This window comes from Berghia stephanieae, chromosome 1, assembly GCF_034508935.2.
Source record: "Berghia stephanieae isolate SIO BIC M18660-M18661 chromosome 1, UCSD_Bste_1.3, whole genome shotgun sequence".
Classification (NCBI taxonomy): domain Eukaryota; kingdom Metazoa; phylum Mollusca; class Gastropoda; order Nudibranchia; family Aeolidiidae; genus Berghia; species Berghia stephanieae.
In genome coordinates this window covers 79,030,374-79,052,792 of record NC_088360.1, presented here as the reverse complement: position 1 = coordinate 79,052,792, position 22,419 = coordinate 79,030,374, and the positions used below count along the sequence as shown (strand labels likewise).

At 34.9% G+C, this 22,419-nt stretch overlaps 1 protein-coding gene across 1 annotated transcript in view; it reads right to left on the bottom strand.

Annotated features, from left to right (window-relative positions):
* The window catches only part of LOC144958225 (uncharacterized), a 120,655-nt gene that overhangs the window by 16,035 nt on the left and 82,201 nt on the right, over positions 1-22,419 (bottom strand). Inside the window, exon 3 of the mRNA XM_078890063.1 lies at positions 16,540-16,596. Within this exon, the coding sequence (XP_078746189.1) occupies positions 16,540-16,596 (57 nt within the window). The remainder of the gene's footprint in view (positions 1-16,539; positions 16,597-22,419) is intronic.

Genomic DNA, 22,419 nt, shown 5'->3' with positions numbered 1-22,419 from the left:
AATGGAATTTTATTGTAATTTCTCATTTTTTGCCTCATATCATAAAATATTTTACAAAGCTATATAGCGTTTTTAAATCTTTGATAGCCATTTTCTCTATAATTTGAAAAAAAAATATGTTACAGTGTACTTGTTTCCCTTCAGGATGAATAAACAAGAGGGATTTTGCACTAGCACAATTCAGGCATGCTTCAGGGACATATAACACAAATTAATCCGGGTGTTACAGTTTTTTCAAGTATCATTTACAGGAGTTCTGGCCCTTGAAAGGTCATCGGGTGCAATTTTTCGTGAACTCATTTTTGTGCATAAAATGATTGTTTATCACCCTAAAATTGCTTCAAATGCAATAAATAGTGGAATTTTATTGTCATTTCTCATTTTTTGCCTCATATCATAAAATATTTTACAAAGCCATATAGCGTTTTTAAATCTTTGATAGCCATTTTCTCTATAATTTGAAAAAAAAATATATTACAGTGTACTTGTTTCCCTTCAGGATGAATAAACAAGAGGGATTTTGCACTAGCACAATTCAGGCATGCTTCAGGAACATATAACACAAATTAATCCGGGTGTTACAGTTTTTTCAAGTATCATTTACAGGAGTTCTGGCCCTTGAAAGGTCATCGGGTGCAATTTTTCGTGAATTCATTTTTGTGCATAAAATGATTGTTTATCACCCTAAAATTGCTTCAAATGCAATAAATAGTGGAATTTTATTGTCATTTCACATTTTTTGCCTCATATCATAAAATATTTTACAAAGCCATATAGCGTTTTTAAATCTTTGATAGCCATTTTCTCTATAATTTGAAAAAAAAAATCTATTACAGTGTACTTGTTTCCCTTCAGGATGAATAAACAAGAGGGATTTTGCACTAGCACAATTCAGGCATGCTTCAGGGACATATAACACAAATTAATCCGGGTGTTACAACAACAGTAGAAAACAATCAAGAAAGACAGCTGCACCAAGATAATTTTCTGTGGGTGTTCTGTAGGATGAAGTTGAATTCAGACGGAGAACGTTTCCCTTGCTGGAAAGGTTGGCTTTCATCAACAACTCCAAACCCCCAAAATGAAAATGAAACCAACATGCCTTCAATTGTTGAATATATGCCTGTCATCAATGCTCCCATAACTGAAGCAGCTACAGTACAGAAGGTGCTACAACTATCTTTGGAGGCAACACAAGAGCTTGGTCAGCCATATATATTTGTAACATTTGACCTTGCTGTAGCAAAGAAAGCTTACGATATTGTCTGGCAAAACCCACAGCTTTACAAAACAGTCATTATTCACCTGGGTGTCTTTCACACCATAATGTCATATCTTGGTGCCCTGGGAAAGCTCCAAAGTGGATCTGGTTTTGAAGAAATTGTGACTGAAGCAGGGCTATGTGCACATGGTTCTATGGATAGGGTTATGAGTGGAAAGAACTACAACAGGGCTATACGAGTGCATATGTCTATTTTGGAGGCTCTAGAGAGGCTTCTGCTTGCAAAATTTGAGCTGGACACGGATTCAAAACTCAGTAAAGACCTCATGTCTTACATAAAGGAATTCACCGAAGGAATTTCAAGCCATACAGCTAATAAAATTCTCCAGTCAACTGTGTATGCTGAGTTATTTTCCAGTATGAAGCCTTCAAAGAGAGTGTCCGCTCAGGAAAGTACGGAACAAGACCAAGACATTTGCATCATTGAGGAAAGTGGTAACAGTGAAAAAAGACACGAACGTGGTCAAAATCAAGGAACAAATAAATTTATTTGGCCAGCTTCTTGTTTTGTCCCAAGAGCACAGTGTTGATCTTCAAAAAGTTCTTCAATATCCTCTAACACCTACTCCAAGGTCGCTGGCTTCATCAGATGGTTTACCTCTGAAGACCAACAAAGCAACTCTGTTGCACAAGCTCACGCCTGACAATTCATTAATGTTCGAGGATTATGCAAAAAAAAAAAAACACCGTTTACATTGTTGATGGCAATGCACTGTTACAAACTCTGTCAGCAATCCCAAATACATTTGGTGAAGTAGCCAAACTTACATTTTCCTCCTTACCACAAGCAGCTTGTGTACACTTTGTGACTGATACTTACATAGAAGATTCAATCAAAGGTTGTGAGAGATTGAGGAGAGGATCGTCTGAAGATAATGCATACTTGTTAAGAGGATCTGCAACAACAGTGCCCAGACGTTGGAAATCATTTCTCAGCTGCGTTGATAACAAAAGATCCCTTATCAGGTTTCTCCTCAAGGAATGGGAAAGTAACGAATATGCAAAGAAACTGAGAAACAGGGAAATCTTCTTTGTCTGTGAAGAGAGATGCACCTTACTTTACAGTGACACGGATGAATTTACCACAGCTGTACCTTGTCTAGATCTCTACTCATCACAGGAAGAGGCAGACACACGAATTATACTGCACTGTCAATATGCTTCCCGCCAACCAAACTGTGAAACAATTGTTGTCAGATCACCAGACACGGATGTCTTCTTACTTCTCCTTTCATTCTCAGAGACAATTGGAAAGACCCTGATTTTTGATACTGGCTGTGGCAACAACAGGCGACAAATCAATGTCTCTCAGATAGCAAAGACTTTGTCTAAACAGATGTGTGATGCATTACTTGGTGTCCATGCATTCACAGGCTGTGACACAACAAGTTGCTTTGCTGGGCAAGGAAAGCTGAAAGCTCTAAAATTTCTTCAAAAGGAGGAAGATCTTAGAATTCTGTTCTCCAGATTTGGAACATCAGCAGCTGTTTCGAGTAATGACTGTCTCATGTTAGAGTCATTTGTGTGCAAGCTGTATGGCAAAACCTCATGCACAAGTGTCAACAAAGTGAGGTATGACATAGTTCGCCAGCGTTTCAAAGGAAAGAAAGGTACCATCTCATGCAGTGGTGGAATTGATCTGTGTCAGATGCCTCCTTGTAGTCAAGTATTGTCACTGCACATATCAAGAGCCAACTTTCAAACTCTCATTTGGAGGAATGCAGTGTGCCAGAATCCTAGCATTCCAAAACCAGAGGATAACGGTTGGCAGAGAAATTCTGCAAATGAATTGGAAGTAAAGTGGTTCAAAGATGATTTCATTCCAGATGAGTTGCAGGAAATTGTGTATGAAGAAAGCTGCACCAGTACTGACGAAGATACATATGCCGAGGATGGTAGTGATAGCTTTGACAGTGATTTCCTTGACGACACTTCAGAGGACGAAGAGGATTTTGCTACTGATGATGAGGATATGTAATAAATTGGTGAGCAGTGCAAACTGTTAAGGAGTAAAGCATGTTTGCAAAACACATAAGGATATTGTTTTTATGTACTTACTGCATCTTGAATCAAGAATCCCTTTTGAGTATCAATTATTCTTCATAATATAACAATGCGATTTCGTTCAAAAGTCTTCGGTAATGATGCTTCACTTGGGTTGTGAACAAATTAGTCTTTTTTCATGATATATCTATTGTTTTTACCACACCTTCAACTTACTTTTAAATGTGACAACTGGACATCAATACCATGTTTAAAAAGAATGAAAATTATGATGAATTTGGCATCCCACAAAGTGGAGAAAAATTTAAGGGTTGCGTACACTTTTAGTTTTTCCTGTGACGTAGAAATATGAAGGTTGTTGTTGAGGCTTGGGCCATAGCTTTCTTCAGGGCTACATTTTTAATGAACATGCTGTTTTTGGCCATATTTAAAATAATTTTTGTGTAAAACACTGAAATAGCCCATAAGTTTAGATAGGACACTTCATGAGATTAATGACAAATTGTTTCAACTTTCTGTGAATCTATAAAATATTTACAAATTGAAAGCTTGTGCACATAGTTTGATAGTATATTCAATTTCCTTCAGTTTGATACCCAATTTGCATATATTCGAATTAATATTGTAGTCTCCAGAGCCTTTGAAAGAAATGTTGTCTCTTTTTTGCAAGGGGACACAACTCACTTTTTTCAAAGGGCCATAACTCTCTTAAATGACACTTATTTTTACGGTAACAGTGGAATTTGTATGGCCAATAAGTTCTATTATTTGAAAAACATAGTGTCATAAACTCCCAAAGGGGGGGGAGGGGGGGTCCCAGTGGCCTAAGCACTATGAGTAAAGAGCCTTTTCCAAGGACTCAAATATGCGCCGAGCGAAGCTCGAACCCAGGACCTTCCGCTCCGAAAGCGAGTGCCATACCACTAGACCACATAGCCGCAGTGATTGGGTAGCTAGGTCTGTAGATCTGACGGAAAATACTTTGCGATAGACTAGTGTCCTAGAAAGTAATTGGTATTGTCCGTTTCATGGTAAAGAAGCCGGAATAGATTCCTGCACTAATGTCTCTAAAGGACTATTAATATGTCGTTCTATACAATATTTTTGTCCAATCCTTTTATCAATAGAGACGTATTTTTATCTAGTTGGTGTATTTTCAAAAGATGGTTTGTTTGTACCATTATAGTATATTTTCAAGTCTAAAATAACGTGTCAATTTATCATTTAAGAGACGAAACAGTTTCAACTCCTAATCAGTAAACATTTTTATATTTACATTAGGAGAGCGCAATGATTAATTTATTTTAATAATAATAATAATAATAATAATAATAATAATAATAATAATAATAATAATAATAATAATAATAATAATAATAATAATAATAATAATAATAATAATAATAATAATAATAATAAAATAATAATGATAATAATAATAATACTTTATTGCATCCCAAAAAGGAAATTTTATGTACAGACGTGTTATAATTTACACAATAAGATAAAAATACAATGGAAATAGGATATATATATATATATATATATATATATATATATATATATATATATATATATATATATATATAAAGTAGCAGCTCCATAACCAGAGCTGCGCTTTATAATATGAATAATTTCAACACTGTAAAATAGTTAAAACTGTCACTATAAATTGAAAATTGAAGAGATTGCAAAACAAATAAATTAATAAATTAATATTTACATTTTTGAAAGTAAAAATGCGAAATAATTATATAAAATGATTTTTGCTTGTTGTTATAAAGCCTAATACTGGACGGCAGAAAAGATTATCGGTGTCTCTCTGTTTTCGTTGAAATAGAGAAAGGGCGACCACTTCTTCCTGACATAATAACTGGTGGTCTTAGTGGATGATACTGGTCATTTAATATTCTAGTTATTTTATTTATACAAAATTTCTTGTCTAAAAAGTCTACATCGTCAACATAATTTATATAGCGTTTAATCGATTTTTTAAATATTTGAATTTATTTTGTTCCTTTCCACTGCTAAGCTATTGCCTCCCCAAGCTGTTATACAAAATGACAAAACACTTTCGATTACTGCTCTATAAAATAATGTGCAGAGGGTTTTATCTATTCTAAACTGAGAGAGAGAGTTTTGATTAAAAATATGTACGTCTGCACATCTTATGCCTAATTATTTTCAAGTGTTCATCCCACTTGAGCCTGTCATCAATCGTTACACCAAGGTATTTTTAGTGAGGAACTTGCTGGACGAATTGGTCCTTTAATTTTAACGGTTCTATCGGTTCCTTCACTCTCCTAAAGTCAATCACTAGCTCCTTTGTATTGCTTATGTTAAGCTCTAGGTTGTTGGCATCACACCAAGACTCAAATCTATCAATTTCTTGCCATAAGACACTTCGTTGCCATTTGTTATGAGGCCTTGAAGAGCGGTGTCATCTGCAAACTTATTAAAGGTACACTCAGGTTTTGACTTCTACAGTCACACGTGTATATTGTGAATAATACAGGGGACAATACACAACCGTGAGGAGCACCAGTATTTGTAGTTATACAGGAAGATATGTTTTGTCCTAATTTAACATATTGTGCTCTCTCCGTAAGAAATTCGAGCACCCAAGCAATTATATACTTGTTTAAATTCAGACTAGTCAATTTTTGAACAACCAACTGAGGTTGCATTGTATTGAACGCTGAAGAAAAATCTGCAAAAAGCAATCTGCAATAGCTCTTAGCGTGATCTAGATGCCTGTAGATGTGTTTGTAAACAGCAAAATGGCATCCTCTACGTCCTGGTTTGTAAGCAAATTGATGACTATCACTCAATGGCATAAACTGGTTCCTAATTTTAACAAGAACAAGTTTTTCTAAAGATTTCATGACTATCGAAGTCAGTGCAACAGGTCTGAGATCGTTCATAGATTCAAGTTTGTTTTTTTTTGGAACAGGGATAATTTTTGAATTTTTCCAAATCTCAGGGATCGAAACGCATTGGAGGGACCAGTTAATAATACCTATGTCCGAGGTAATCAATAAACCTTGGGAAGGGAAATCAATTTGTATTGGATGGTGGGAAGATATAACAAACACAATGATCAATTCGGCAATGAGAACATTTTTCATTAGTAACAGATCAAGAACTTATCTATAACTAATTTCAATCCATTTGTCATCAAAGGTAGAGAGATAGAGATAGATCGATGGACATATATATATATATTATATATGTATATATATATATATATATATATATATATATATATACAATGTATTATATCAATAATTATCAATATATTATTATTGAAGGGTGAAAAATAAAGGGATTATAACTCTTTAGATATTCTTAAATTTTGTCAGTCTTTACATCAACTCTTCAAGATCATAATATCACGAAAGCTTTTGAAGCTGTCCCTCTCTCTCTACCGCAGTCATTCACCTAAACGCTAGTTTGGCTGTGAAAATTGATAATTGTTGTACCGTTATTATATATTTGTGCATTAAGAAAATTGATTTAAATATTTATATGGCCATTGCAAAATGGACCTAAATCGCAAATAAATCTCGATGTCTTGCATTAGAAAAATCAAAATGTTGACGAACCGGATACTTTTTATAGCAGAAAGCGGTCTGGTTTTTCATGTAGACTACACACACACACACACACACACACACACACACACAGAGAGAGAGAGAGAGAGAGAGAGAGAGAGAGAGAAAGAGAGAGAGTGAGAGAGAGAGAGAGAAAGAGAGAGATTTACTTTTTCTTTCAGTAATATAGATAATAAATGGAAATTCATAACAATAATAATAATAATAATAATAATATAATAATAATATAATATAATAATATAATAATAATAATATAATAATATAATAATAATAATAATAATAATAATAATAATAATAATAATAATAATAATAATAATAATAATAATAATAATAATAATATAATATAATAATTATATAATATAAATAATAATAATAATAATAATAATAATAATAATAATAATAATAATAATAATAATAATAATAATAATAATAATAATAATAATAATAATAATAATAATAATAATAATAATAATAATATAGTGCTTTCTATGCAATTGCATCTCAAAGCGCTTTACAATAAAATTACAATTCATTGAATAATAATAATATTGTAGCTGTAGCTTTCTGAGACGATCTTCAGGCAGACCAGAGAGAAATATGTTACAATAGTCCATTTTAGACAGCACTGAGAAACCATGGGCTGTTTTTGTGATGTTAATTGTCAGATAGTTTCCAATTGATTTTATTTTTTGACATCTCGAAATACACGATTTTGCAGAGAGCACTGATCTGCTTGCGCAAAGACAAATTTTCATCAAAAACAACTCGAAGATTTCTTACATTTTTAGATGGAATTACTTTGCAATCTTTGACATCAAGTTGGAAGTTGCTAACGTTTTTGAGATTGTATGGTTGACCTTTCATAATGACTTCAGTTATCTGACTCAGTAAGATGCATTTTGTTCTGTGTCATCCAGTCTTTTATTTCTAAAATACAGCTTTCAATGTCAGATATAAGATTGGGTATATTGATTATTTAAAACAGAATTGTAAATGTGTGAGTCGTCAGCGTAAAAGTGATTGTCAATATGTGGAAAATGTGATTTAAAGGAAATTTTGGTCTGGCCATTTAACAGTTAGATTATTATGAAATTAATGCAAAAAAAATTGCACAATTATTATTGGCCCAAAGAAAAATTTTTAAGGATATAATTCTTCCTTAATGATAATTAAAACAATGGGGCAAACTGTCTCGAGCAAAAACCACCTGAAATGTCATGTAACTAAATATACATGAAAAAATGACTGCAATTTCACGGCGACTAACCATGCTATGAAACGATTATTTTTCTTTTTTTTTTCGCGAAAACTTCTTCAAATTCAATTTAAAGCTATCTAATATGTTAGTCAAGGTCAAAGCATAGACTAACAGATTCTTTGAACTCTATTTTTTCAGAGGTGGCAAGTTTTAGATTTTTTGGATACTTTTCAGGGCATTTTTATCAATCAATATCTAAAGTCTAAAGAGACAGCGTGGCTCAGCGGTACGGTCTTTGTTTCGTACCCGAAAGGTACCGTTCGACTAGCCGTTTGGCCTTGAGCAAGTCAGCTCGCCTCAGCTCAGTTGGCGGCGCTACACTGAGGCTGACGCCTGGGTCATTCCAGTCTTCCCTTGGAATAGACCCTAAAGACAACTTTCCCCTATAAGATGAATAAAGGGAGTTTTATTTTGTTTATTTAAAATTGGAGTAGAAATTTCAGGCAAAAGCGATAAAAATGTTTTGTTAGGGTACGCAATTGTGTAAAATAAGTTTTTTGCTATTAACACTTTATCTCTTATAAAAACAAAAATGTTAAGCTCGCCTGTCAGGCGTTATGTCAATCCTGTATTAAGCGTTGCCTTGCGATAACTACTATAGGTACTTTGAGCACATTTTTATTGGATATTGCGAGGTATGAAAATTCTCACATTATGTCAAGATTGTCCCTCAACATCGGGCTCTTATGTTTTTATCACCACCTCTTGACATCCAGCAATTTAGAGCGCAATTCCAAATTCTCATGCTTTTATTTTAATAGCTCATTACTTGATACAAAAGGGTGGTTATCTTCAATGATTCCCTGTCATGGAACAAATAAAGTGATACCAGGATCGATTAAAATATGTTGTGTTTTTTTTTTTTTTTGGGGGGGGGGGGTGGGGGGGGGGGGTTGAGACATAAAAGAACAATTGAAAAAAATCGTGAAAGCAATTTATTGTTTATAGGAGTTTTAAGATTCTCATTATAGAGCCAGTTGAAAAAGATTCACCGGAATTGATTGTTCTTTGTTAATTTTTGCAAAAACAAATTGTCTCGTTCTTTATTGTGAAGGATTTGACGGAACGATTTCGGGATTTCACTGAATTCGTTGTTTTTGATTTTGTTTTAGGGGTTTTTACGCGCTTGCAAGGTCATATTATCAGCGCCAGAAGAAGGTAGGAAATGGGATAGTAAAAAGTTCTAGAATTACAATTTAAAAAAGAGGTAAGACAAAGAGGAATTGGTTCAAATAAGAAACAAATGTAGATTCCAAGGGCACACTATCAAAGTACTTAGTTTGAGATCACCTAAAAGTCTCATCCACAAGCACAAGCACAAGTCCCCACTAAGAGGAATACACTCAATTCTTTACAAATCAAATATAATACGCAAACAAAACAGAATAAAGTGCATAATAGAGAGATGATTTACAATGAAAAAAATATCATCTCCCAAAATTAACTCTACATTTGACTGTTTCCCTCCCAGTCAGGGTATCCGGCCAGAGCCAGGGCAAAACCAAGTAATCTCATTTCAAGACAAAGACAGAAAGCAAGTTAGAAAACATAATATATAGGGGTTAGAAGACACAGTATGTTCCTCCCCGCCCACTATGGGAGGTCAGGAACCCCGCCAAGGAATTCATTGTGGTAACTACCACGCTGGCCTAATACTTATGTATGGTTTGCTTCAGTCTATTTCATTTCCTTTCCTTTGAAGAGTACTTGTGCGGCTACGTAGTCTAGTGGTATGACACTCGTCTTCGGATCGGAAGGTCCTGGGTTCGAGCCCCGCTATGAGCGGTAATTAGTTGAGCCCTTTAAAACGGCAATTCATTCACATTCTATCACCGATGTGTAAAATGATTACCTGGAGTTGTCTGTGTCGGTAAAAATTGTAATATCGTCTATCATGTCTCGTCCTAAATCTAACGTGTTGTGTTGATCAGTGACCCTTTGTAAAGCGCTTTGAGCATGTTTAGTGAATATTGCGCTAAATAAAAGAATGTACAAGAAAACATGGATAGATTTCGGGTATTCGCATTCGTTTAACAGCTTGCACCACAGTGCTTTCAGAGCAAGCTTGTTGATCAAATCAATTGTCATCTATCGCATGTTTTAATTCAGCGACCCATAGAATTCACACTGTAATATTACAAGACTTCAATCCTTGCTTAATCACCTATAAGAATATCAGGAAATTGAGAGCATGTTTATGATATCGTGGTGCGATTATTTCGGCTGGCGTCATGCATTGGAAATTGACGTGCGGCGTTTATAACAATATTATTTCGACTCATCGATGCGTGGAATAATCATTGTAGCATTATGAAAAGAGAGTTACTGTTAAATCATAAATGTCTAGAAAATTGATAGCAATGTTTATAATGTAAAGGGACGATTATTCCGGCTGGCAGGCACGTATTGAAGGTAGCTAGGGCTTGAAAACGTCCTTGGTCTACTACTTGCGTTAGGTTTGTTACTTGATTGTGGCTTTGATTGACGAGCCTTACGATATTTATTATTATTATTATTATTATTATTATTATTATTATTATTATTATTATTATTATTATTATTATTATTATTATTATTATTATTATTATTGTTATTATTATTAAACTCGTACTAGTAAATTGTTTGTTATTGGGTAATTATCAAGCAATGTTGAATGTGCATGTGACCAGTTGAATGAATTGAGGATTTAAAAACTCTAACCCATGAATTGTGTCATCAGGAAAGCCACTTCTCATGTATGTCTCTTTCGACTTAGAAATAAATCAGTACCTGCTTACAGAAAATTAAGAGTAAAATCAACGGGTTATGAGCGTATGCCCGGTAGTGTAGATTAAAATGTTAGGGTTTTATTCTACTCAAAAACACACTAAAATATGGGCAGGTGGCCTTTGCTGGACGAGTTAACCAAATATTAATTTTATTTACCCAATAACGAACAATTTACTAGTACGAGTTTAATAATAATAATAATAATAATAATAATAATAATAATAATAATAATAATAATAATAATAATAATAATAATAATAATATGGTCTAGTGGTATGACACTCGCTTTCGGATCGGAATGCTTTGGGTTCGAGCCTCGCGCTCGGCGCATGGTTGAGTCCTTGGAAAAGGCTCTTTACTCACATTCTCTCATCGTACTCATGTGTAAAACGAGTACCTGGCCGTTAACAGCGTTGTCTTTGTCTGAAAAATTGTAATATCGCCTAACAGGCGTCATGTCCCGTCCTACATGTTATATGTTGCTGTTGACCAGGGACCCCTTGTAAAGTTCAATGTTATAATAATGATAATAATAATAATAATAATAATAATAATAATAATAATAATAATAATAATAATAATAATAATAATCATAATAATAATAATAATAATAATAATAATAATAATAATAATAATAATAATAACAAATCACTTGTATGGCGCGCAAATTCCGTGAATTCATGCGCTTTACAATAAAACACGAACTCACAAAGGGAAAATATAATAAAAATTACAGCACTGAAAGCTTTGTTTGAAGAATATTAAAATAATTACGATTCAGTAGTCTGATGTCACGCGCCCGGCAACGGCGGCCATCTTGGTTCAAAACAAAGAAAATCATTACTTTTTATTCTTCATGCTAGCTAGAACTTTTCGTTCCCTTTTCGTATGCCTTGTGATCAGAATGTGTAAAAGTCAAAACATGGTCAAATTTATGTGTTTTTTTTTCCTCTGGAAACGCTTTTATGCTCGCCGGATAAATATTTCATACGGGCGTCCGCCATTGTTCCGATAGTTTAGAGCCAGTGTTACTAAGTTACCATGCGTCATTAGGAAGGAAGTGACGTTACGACTACTGAATCCTATTAAGTAAAGGCTATTTCAAACAGTTCAGTCTTTAAATTGGACTTGAAAGAGTTAAAAGTTGGAGAGTTCCTGGTTGTGGGGGACAGGGAATTTCAGATTTTTGAAGCTGCATTAGAGAAAGATCTATAAGAAAATTTTGTTCTTGATGTAGACCTTCTAGTTTCGAGTTGAATGGAGATGGAGGATCGAAGATTTCTTGGTGGTATATTGACATTTAGGAGAGATTTGATATAGTCAGGAGCTTGTCCATGTCCATTTGTAGGTGATGCAAGCTACTTTAAATTCAATTCGTTGGGCAATTGGAAGCCAATGTAGTGATTTCAGAACCGGGGTTATTCTCTCATATCCTCTGGTCCTGGATATGACTCTAGAGGCGTTGTTTTGAGCCACATGCAAAGCCCTAGTTGTTTTAGCGGGAAAACCAGATAAGAGGCCATTAGTCGATACGAGCCGTCTCAGTGTCGAGTAGATCTCTAATTCGATTTATGTTTCTCACGTGGCAGTTTACTGACTGACAGACTTTGGTGATAATATGCGTGGTCATGTCAAGATTTTCATCAAAGTAGAAGCCGAGGTTTCTGACGGATGGTGAGTTAGTTGTCGATATTGTTTTCAAGGATATTAATGCTTTCAACAATAGTGGGCGAGCTGTTTTTCTTGAAAACTATCAGCTCGGTTTTTTCTTCATTTAATTTGAGTTTGTTTGTATTCACCCATAGTTTGACTATTTATGTCCAATGGTGTCTAAGACAGCCTCTCTTGAATTATGAGAAACGGGAACATAAATGTGCGTGTCATCGGCGTAAGGGTGGTAAACACCAGATGCTAAGAGAATGTCTTTTAGTGGAGAGGTGTATATTGTAAAGAGCAGTGGTCCTAGGACCGATCCTTGAGGAGCGCCAAATTTGAGTAGTGATGGAGAGCTCTGAGTTTCATCTATAACGACAACCTGCTGCCGGCCAATGAGGAACTCAGCAGGTCCTTTGATGGCAAAGTTTTTGTTTAGTCTTGCCAACAAGATGGTGTGGTCAACAATATCAAAGGCAGCACTGAGATCGAGCAAGGGCGGGATGACATTGTTGTCCGTGTCTAGCTTTTCAATGATATCGTTGTGGTTCCTAAGGAATGCTGTCTCAGTGCTGTGGCCCTTTCTGTAGGCAGATTGGAAAGGGATCGACAAACGGTTCCTTACCATGTGATCTTGCAGTCTTTTGTGATAATCTTTTCGATCAATTTGGATATAAAATGAAAGTTGGATATCTGTCGATAATCTTTTAGATTGTCTTTGCCAAGGGATGGCGGCTTCTTTATCAAGGACGTAAGGTGAGCCATTTTTAGGTTTGTGGGGAAGTCATAAATCGCAATAGAGGAGTTGGCAATAGATGTTATGGAGGTCGCAATGTCATTAATGTACGATTTTATAAGCCATGTTGGGATTGAATGGTAGCCATCGTTAACATATAGCCTGACACTAGAAACGTCTAGAACTGGCAGTTTGACGTAACTTTTTAGGTTTGCGTAGCGTCTAGTGAGTTGTCGTGAATAGAGCTCAAGGAAACAAGTTATTTCATTGGTTGAACTATTGAATACAACTCACGATTTGTTTTCTTTTGTGGCAAAAGACTGGCATTCTGACGTCATTTTTTGGTCAGTGTCAGGCTATAACTTTACGATGGCTACGATTGAATCGAGTTGGCATGATTTGTTTGGGCTATTGTGAACGAGTTTTATTATTTCCTCTTCCGTCGGGAGTTCAGAAGATGAAAGAGGTAGAGCGCTGTCTGGTTTCTCAGATGTTTTAGTTATGTCTATGATGTTGCAATGTTCCTTGTTGAAAGTGGAACGTATTTCGTATATTTTGTCTCTGAAATATTTATCAAAACGCTGTGCTAACTCAAATCCATTTGTGTTTGATGGACGGCATTTCTTTGAAGCAGTGTCTTTTAGGAGACCGTTTACGATTTTGAAAAGTTCTTTTGTGTCATTTTTCTTGGTTGAGTCAGTTTTCTTGATGCGATTTCGTTTGGCTTTTCTATCAAACTATTTGTTTCATTTTTTATGGAAATGTACAGCTCTTTATTGTTGATTGAATTTGTTTTCCACCAAAGCCTTTCATCTTTTCTTCTTTTCATTTTTGACGTTCTTATCTCCTCTGAAAACCAATGCGTATTTGGGCGAAGTGATATCATTCATGTTTGTAATGGCGCATGCTTCTCAAGAATGTCCAGGATTGCTGTTTCAAATACATTTAGCTTGTCTCCTACATTTGCTTTTTCCTCTACAAGGTCATCATCGCGACATATTGACTTGGATTTTCGGTACTTACATTTTTTGTTCATAGGACGGTTTCGATGATGAGTGTTTAAATGTCATGTCAAAAGTCACTATGTTTGGATGATGGCGGTTTGTACAAAGTGATTATATTGAAATGGATGTTTTCATAAAGTAATTTAATATGAAGAGACTAAAAAGAATTAAAAGATTAATTTTCCACGTGAATAAAATTCAAAATACTTATTTAACTAAAATGCCACCGCCCGCTGGTTTTCTCTGCAACACTAAAGGTAAGAAAACTCGGTTGAGACAAGTTCATTTAACACAAAGAGTGAATTGCTTGTATTCAACCAACTTTCTGTAATGAATAGAGCGTCAATTTCATTTTCAATTATGTGGTCTTGTATCAGAACTGATCGAGCATTTAAAACTGCCATTTTAAGACATTTCTGTGAGTGAATGATCATGGGTTGTTTGTATAGACACGGCAATGTTTTGACCTTATCTCCGTCACTATTGTTTTTATTCGAGGCATTCACAAATTTTAAAAAATCGATTGGTGGTCTCACTGGTGGTCTCACTAACTTATTGCGTTGTGGTGGTCGACGGCCCAGTTGAACACTAATCGTTCTCTGTTTTCTTCGTCCTGCTCTTCGACGACGTCTATTTGTTTTAAAAATAGATGCATTGTTTACAATAGCACCCTGAACATATTATAAAGCCTCGATTTGATGGCAAATGTTGTTGAATCCATTCTTAAATTCTAGTTTATAAAAAGCTTGACTGTTAAAGATCTTCTTAAACGCTTAAGGTGCTTCTTAAGATGCACGGTGTTATGACAATTATCACAGTATAAAATCCAATTTATAAAGTAGAATAAATCCAGCACACAAATTACCAATAATCACAGTTCGTTCAAATACAGCTGCCTGTTAGACGCGCAACACATGATTAAAGATAAAGGCGTCTAACAGGCGACTTGCGCTGAATGGAAAAGAAATGTTGCTTTATGTGAACTACTGGGGAATCAATGTGAAGAGCAATGAGCATCGTGATGTCATTGAAACGTGTCAGTGCTACAGTACGGTTTTGTTATTTACAAATCTTTTCAAAGAAAAAAAAGGTGATTGAGATACGTCACCAAACATTGTAGTGAAACAAAAGAACTGCAATATTTTGTCATTGGTAACTTCTGGTTACAAGTTGTAAATCTATTTTATTCAGTTTTGAAAAAGAACAAGTAAAATATTTTTAAAATGCACCTCGCTAAAATCAGTGCTGAACTGATAATATGTTCAAAACCAAATAGTAGTTCTTCAGAACAATTGGCCCATGGAGCCGGAGTTTATCCCGTTTTCTATAGTGAGACGCGGACAATAGCAACTTCTCCCTATTATTTGGATAGGACGCTAGATTATCGCAAAGTACTTTCCGTCAGATCTAACAGACCCAGCTACCCAATCACTGCTGAGAGGACAAGGAGGCCAAAAATAAAAAGCTCGACTGCACCCGGGATCGATCTCGGTCCCTTTACGTGTGAAGCGAGTGCTCTACCAACGGAGCTATTGGGACTCCGAAAACCGCAATCGTTGATGAAAATGTCTAGAATTACTTCACACGTTCAATACACACGATGTGATAAGAGCAAATAAGAGATTTTTAACCGAAAAAAGTCCATATGTGACCCATTATGATATTGCCAGAATTATCTAGTTTCTGAAATGTGAATTTAGAATGGAGATGATAAGAAAGAGGAACTTGCGGTTTTTTGCAATGTAAGATTCTGTATTTATTCTCCACTATGACGAATAGAATGTATCCCTAAATTTTAGTTTCGTGGCTACGAATTCATTTTCCAGCACCCAATCCATCCCGCCCGACATGATACCGCCTTGAGTCGATGGGCCTCAAATATACTTGCGACTACAACGCGGCTATGTGGTCTTGTGGTATCACACTCGCTTTCGGAGTGGAAGGTCCTGGGTTCGACCTCGATTTGCGCATAGCTAAGTCCTTGGAAAATGCTCTTTATTCACATTCTCTCACCATACTAAGGTGCAAAACAGCGTTGTCTCTGTCCGAAAAGAATTGTAATATCGCCTAACAGGCGTCATGTCCCGTCCTTCATGTTAAATGTTGCTGTTAGCCAGGGACCCCTTGTAAAGCGCATTGGGCACGTTTAGTGGAGATTGCACTATATAAAAAAATCTCAAAAAGCTCAACGCCTCAGGCTTATCAATTTCGATTCTCACCTTGCAGAATTTTTTGATACTGTGGCGAAGATTCCAATGACTTTTTGCTCCACCATGCTGAAAAGAAGAAATATAATATGTATGCTGATAATTTATCAATGTGGTAAAGCGTCATGTCAAATGTTAATAAATCAACTTTTTTTCTTTTGCCCAGAAAACATTGACTTCATATATCTATTATCAGGTGAAAACTCCCAATTCCTAACTTGTAGAAGATCTTAAATCTGTGTGATAATGGTACTCCGAAGAACAACTGACAATGAATAAGTTATTTATTGAATCTTAAGGTGGCATATAAGCAGGATGTAAAGTCAGATTCTTAGGATTGCGTAAAAGAGCGAGGGTGGATGATCTTTATTGACCACCAGCATTTATTTAGGCTAGAAAATAAAATGCCATCACTCCAAAGCCAGAAGTTCTGTTCCATAATGTATGTATCAAGTCTTATTGATGACTGATTTTACATTTCCAAGAAGATTTTGGAACCAGTATTTTGACATCACACTGTTGCTGCCTATAGTCACCAAAACATTCTAGAGTTACCACCCATTGTTCAGTATAGTATTAAACTGTACTACCTATAATGGAGACATTCATTTAAAAATCTAAAATATAAATTAAATGTTGTTTGCCGTCTATTCATTCTGCCAAAGAGAGGATCATCTGACGTGCTCTTACAAAAATCTTAATATTTTTTTTTTTGGACAAAAAAAAACCTTCAATTTATCTATGTCTCTGTTAATATGATCAAAATTCGTAAGCTGGGACTTCAAAAGGGTTTTGACATTTTTGCAAGTTGGAGGCAAATTGTTATATTGATGGATGAAGTAAAAGTTTTCGAGCCAAGGTGTAAAAAGGCTATTTATCTGTGTAGGGAAATCCATTCTCATTCTTTCTAACAAAGAGGAAATTTTAATGTTTCGAAAATATTAAATTTTAGCATCTGTTTTAACCAAAAAAGGAGATAATCTGAACAGCAAACTTTCTTCATTATTCATGTCTATCTATCTGCATTTAAACGGGTATTACCTTTTCATTTTCCTCTATAATGAATGAATGCATCATGGTAACATTGGCGAATGAACTCGGCATCAAAATTATGAATTACCAAATTAACCCTTAAAAGAATTAGATTTTTTTTTCTAAATGGACAAAATCATTTTTCGAAACTGCGATTGGCAGAATGTTTTTTTGTGAAGACACACTTGAGTGCTTTCACCTTTACCATAATATGATATAATTAAAAAGATATAAAACGTCACAAGCCGTAATAATCATTTGGGTACCAAAATATAAAACATCAAATGACATTGAATGCGAGGTGTGTGTTATCATAACAATACTGCCGTAACCTAAAAAATATAATGTCAAAAACACGTATCTGTAATGAATTGCACTCCCAGATTTGAGACAGGTCTTGACAAGATAATGGTCATTTTAATCGATATATTATTTTATTTGAAAAATGAGATTTCTGGCTATATTTTAAATATGTGAGTTATATATTCAGAGCAGGGGGGAATAAGTAAATCACTCGACCTTCACTTTTATAAACTTGGGGTTGACCCATGAAATAGAATTGCCCTTTAATCTTGCATAGACTACAGCTAGGTCTTATATCACTTACGTAGGCCCTTTATTCCTCTGTAAATGACAAAATTAATGCTTGAAGCTCGAAGAAATGTGTAACAATAGGAAATAGGATTAAATCTTTGATTTAATCGACAAAGAAAGATAATGTGCACGTTTCGGCTTTACCCTGCTTGATCAACAAAACATGATGAATGAAACACTAAAGACAAATGAGAGACATTTCAGTGTTTCATTCTTCGTATTTTGTTGATAAAGGGGAAACCCGAAACGTCTGCAGGGTTGATTAAATTGAAGTTTCCATTCAATTTCCTCTTGTTATTTATTCTCTTGGTAGCCCTTTGGTCAACTTCTTGAAGTTGTCAATTAGGCTTTCCCCATGTTCTCTCCAGGTGTAATCCTGTTTGTTTTTCAATTCCTTCATAATTATAACTATTCAGCTATTCGACAACCAATTTTGCCTTTTATCGGAGCTTGATCATGCTTTAACGCGTGTCTTGACATATTTATAATTGGTTGCCTTTATCAATTTCAGACACCCACATCTCTATAACCTCTGCCTGATTTCCGCCTAAACCGTTTCTTTGCCTGATATTATTCAGACATCTTCAATTCCCAGTTTGTCTTGTCATAATTAATTTGATCTCTGAAGTTCCTCTCCATTATCGTATCATCCTTGCTCGTCAATTGCTTTAATCTGTAAGAGGGACTTTGGTGAGAACGGATCGCATCATTGGCTATAAGAGACAACAACCGGATGAACGGTTTCCATTGCATTTTTATTCTGCGGATTGTTTGAAAATCCATGACAAGTTAAGTAGATTATATAAAATTCTGACATTAAAAAAAGGGCTCGTTAACCAATTATCGACTGTATTATGGAAAACACATCTTTAACCCTCTCCTTACCAACTTTAGGGAAAATCGTCACATTCGTTACGATACAACCACCATTTTTCTTATTCAATTTTCTCTTATAGGCCTACACCATAAAATTTTAAGAAAATGAAATGTGTGTTGTAGGGCATGTTTTGCTAAAGAAATTATTTATCGCAATAAATTTACTGCTTTTATGTTTGAGTGATAGAAAAATCTATTTTTGTGTTAGTTGGGTGTGAAGTTTTAGGGAAAATCCTGAAAATGTCTGGTAAGGAGAGAGTTAAAAATTTGGTAAAAATATCGATCGATGTAAAAGATCTTGGCAAAAACTCTCAAACCTGGGGAAATTCCATTTATTTATCACGAAGTGAAATTTGTCTTTAGGGTTTATTCCAGGGGAAGACTGGAATGACACAGGCGTCAGAAGCAGTGCAGCGCCACACACTGAGCTAGGGCGAGGTGACTTGCTCAAGGCCACACACGGGTAATAAGCAAAGGTTAAAGGACAACCTGGGATCGATATCGAGTGATTGCAAAAGATGAAGCGTTGTCGATAAGTAAATTAGTGATAGAGAATGCTTGATATCACCCAGAGTTGACATAGGTACTAACTCAAAGTTATAGATAGTATGCACTTGGATAAGAAGCTCACAACATTGCCATACGGAAGTATAACGGACCAAAACACAAAACGATGTGAAACCATGAACGTTTATAGTCTTGTTCATACAGTTTAGTGAGAATTACTCATAACGTAGATGGCAAAAAAAAAAAACCCAACAATAACAAAGATCAGAATGACGTCATCTTCGTTCTATCGATAGAGCTTCTCGCTATTTTTAATTGGCGGTTGGGTCTTTTAAAAAATACTTATATTGGGCTATTTTAATCATTCTGTATCATCGTTATAGATTTAAAAACAACATTTTTAGTGAAAAATATAAAGTATATGAATTGATACTTTTTTGTGACCTGATTTGGGGGTCTGGTATAAGAAATATAACAATCTTGTGGCAGCATTTCCACAAAAAAACCAATGAAGGAATAACCTCCATATTCTTCCCTATAATCAACATTGTAATATTTTGTGTCACCATAGAGAGATTTTACAGCTTTAGCTCATGGGATTTTTATTAGAACATACCATCAAAATGTTATGACAAAATTGATGTAAAATGTATAATAATAATAATAATAATAATAATAATAATAATAATAATAATAATAATAATAATAATAATAATAATAATAATAAATAATAGATCTTTATTGTCCATAAATATGGCAATTTGTCATTTAGTTACACTTGTTATAACGTTATATGATAACTATAACATTGAACAGAAACTTCACTCCTACTTATTCTCTCTCTCTCCCTCTCTCTCTCTCTCTTTCTCACTCTCTCTCTCTCTCTCTCTCTCTCTCTCTCTCTCTCTCTCTCTCTCTCTCTCTCTCTCTCCTCTCTTTCTTTCACGCGTGCGATATACACAACATAAACATATTCATTTCATTTTCAATTCGTTACATTTTTGGCAATTCAACACCAAATATTATCATCATTATCAATTGGTCACTTAATCTAACATTAAATAAATTAACCAGTCAATCAGTGAACGCATCAATCCTTGGTTTTGCTGTACCATAAGAAATATTCAACATTTTTATTGCTGATGGAACGAACGTTGATTTATACTTGTTCTACATTTAATCTGACAAAACCTTCTCCCAGATGGTAAAATACTAAATTCATGGTATAAAATATGTTTCTTATTGTTGGTAATTGAGAATGCTTTCCTTTCTATTGCTTTTCCATGAAATCTTTCCACTCCATAAAGAGGATGGTTTATTATTTTTGATGCCTCTTTGTAATTCTTAATCATCATACAACGCTTTATATAATATTGAGCGAAGGATAGGTCTTCAATCAATAAATCGCGAAATAAGATGACATTAGCGGTGCAATTTTGTGTCGGAAGTAAACATAGCCACCGCCATTTCGATTTCCTTGAGACAAAAACATTGATACGAACGATTTTTCCGAGGATTTGAAGCAGAACTCTAAACGTTAAAGTTTGAAGTACATACCATTCATTAATACGAACAATAATTTGGATTATAATTCAAAATACACATACCTTATTAAAATTATCTCTCTAATTTGACATACTACATTATCTCTGTGATAACTCGAAATTTTCAGACAATTTCATTGAATATATTCTGATAAATACTTGACACAGTATCTCATACCCCTATCCAAATGACATTTTGAGAAAATAGCAAAATAACTTTCCGTTTTTCACACTTTTCTTACTAAGTGTACCCTTTTCGACTGTGTTTTTCGTGCCTTTGTAGTCTATTTTGTGAAGCTGGACTTCAGTAATATTATTTCTAAGATAATATAATATCGTTTTCCACCAAAACCTTAAAATCACTTTTTTAAAGGATTTTCCTAAAAATTAGACCCAAACCGCCCAGTAAATACGTGTTTGTTCAGGATGCGACAGTAAACGGGTTAAAAGAATACAATGCAATTATAGCATTCCTCAAACACACGGGTTTGACTGCCAAACACCGACATAACGCCTTTTTACATTTTGGCCAGGAAAACGTTTACTTCCTATAAGAAAATGATCTTGTATTTTCTTTTGTGCGGTTATGTGATCTTCCGATTGGAAGGTCCGAGGTTGGAAAAGGCTCTTTACTCACTTTTTCTCACCGTAATCAAGTGTAAAATGAATGTTTGCTTATGTTAATATATGAAATTTATTTTATATCGTGATTTGTGCGGCTATGTGGTCTTGTGGTATGACACTCGCCTTAGGAATGGAAGGTTCAAGGTTCGAGTTCCGCTCTAAGCGGCGCATAGTTAAGTCCTTGGAAAAGCCTCTTTACTCACACGCTCTCACCGTGCTCAGATGTAAAATGAGTACCTCTTTTTATTGCTATATGAAAATGATCTTGTATCGTGATTTGTGCGGCTATGTGGACATGCATGACACTCGCTTTCGTATTGTAAGGTCCAAGGTTCGAGTCCCGCTCTGAGCGGCGTATAGTTGAATCCTGGGAAAAGGCTATTTGCGCATATTCTCTCACCTAACTCAGGTGTAAAATGAGTACGTGGTCGTTAACATGGTGGTCTGTACGTGGTCTGTCGGAAAAAATGTAATATTGTCTAACAGGTTAACAGGCAGCATGTCTCGTCCTACATGTTAAATGTTGCTGTTGGCTAGGGACCCCTTAGAAGGCGGGTTGAGCACGTTTAGTTGATATCGCGATATATATATATATATATACTCAAGTTATATTTTAAAAGAATTTTTGACAAGTCGGGAGAAAATGTCCAAATTGTGGACAAAAAAGATTCATTATGATTAAAGTTAAAGCTTTTTGACCAAGATGTAAAGAGGC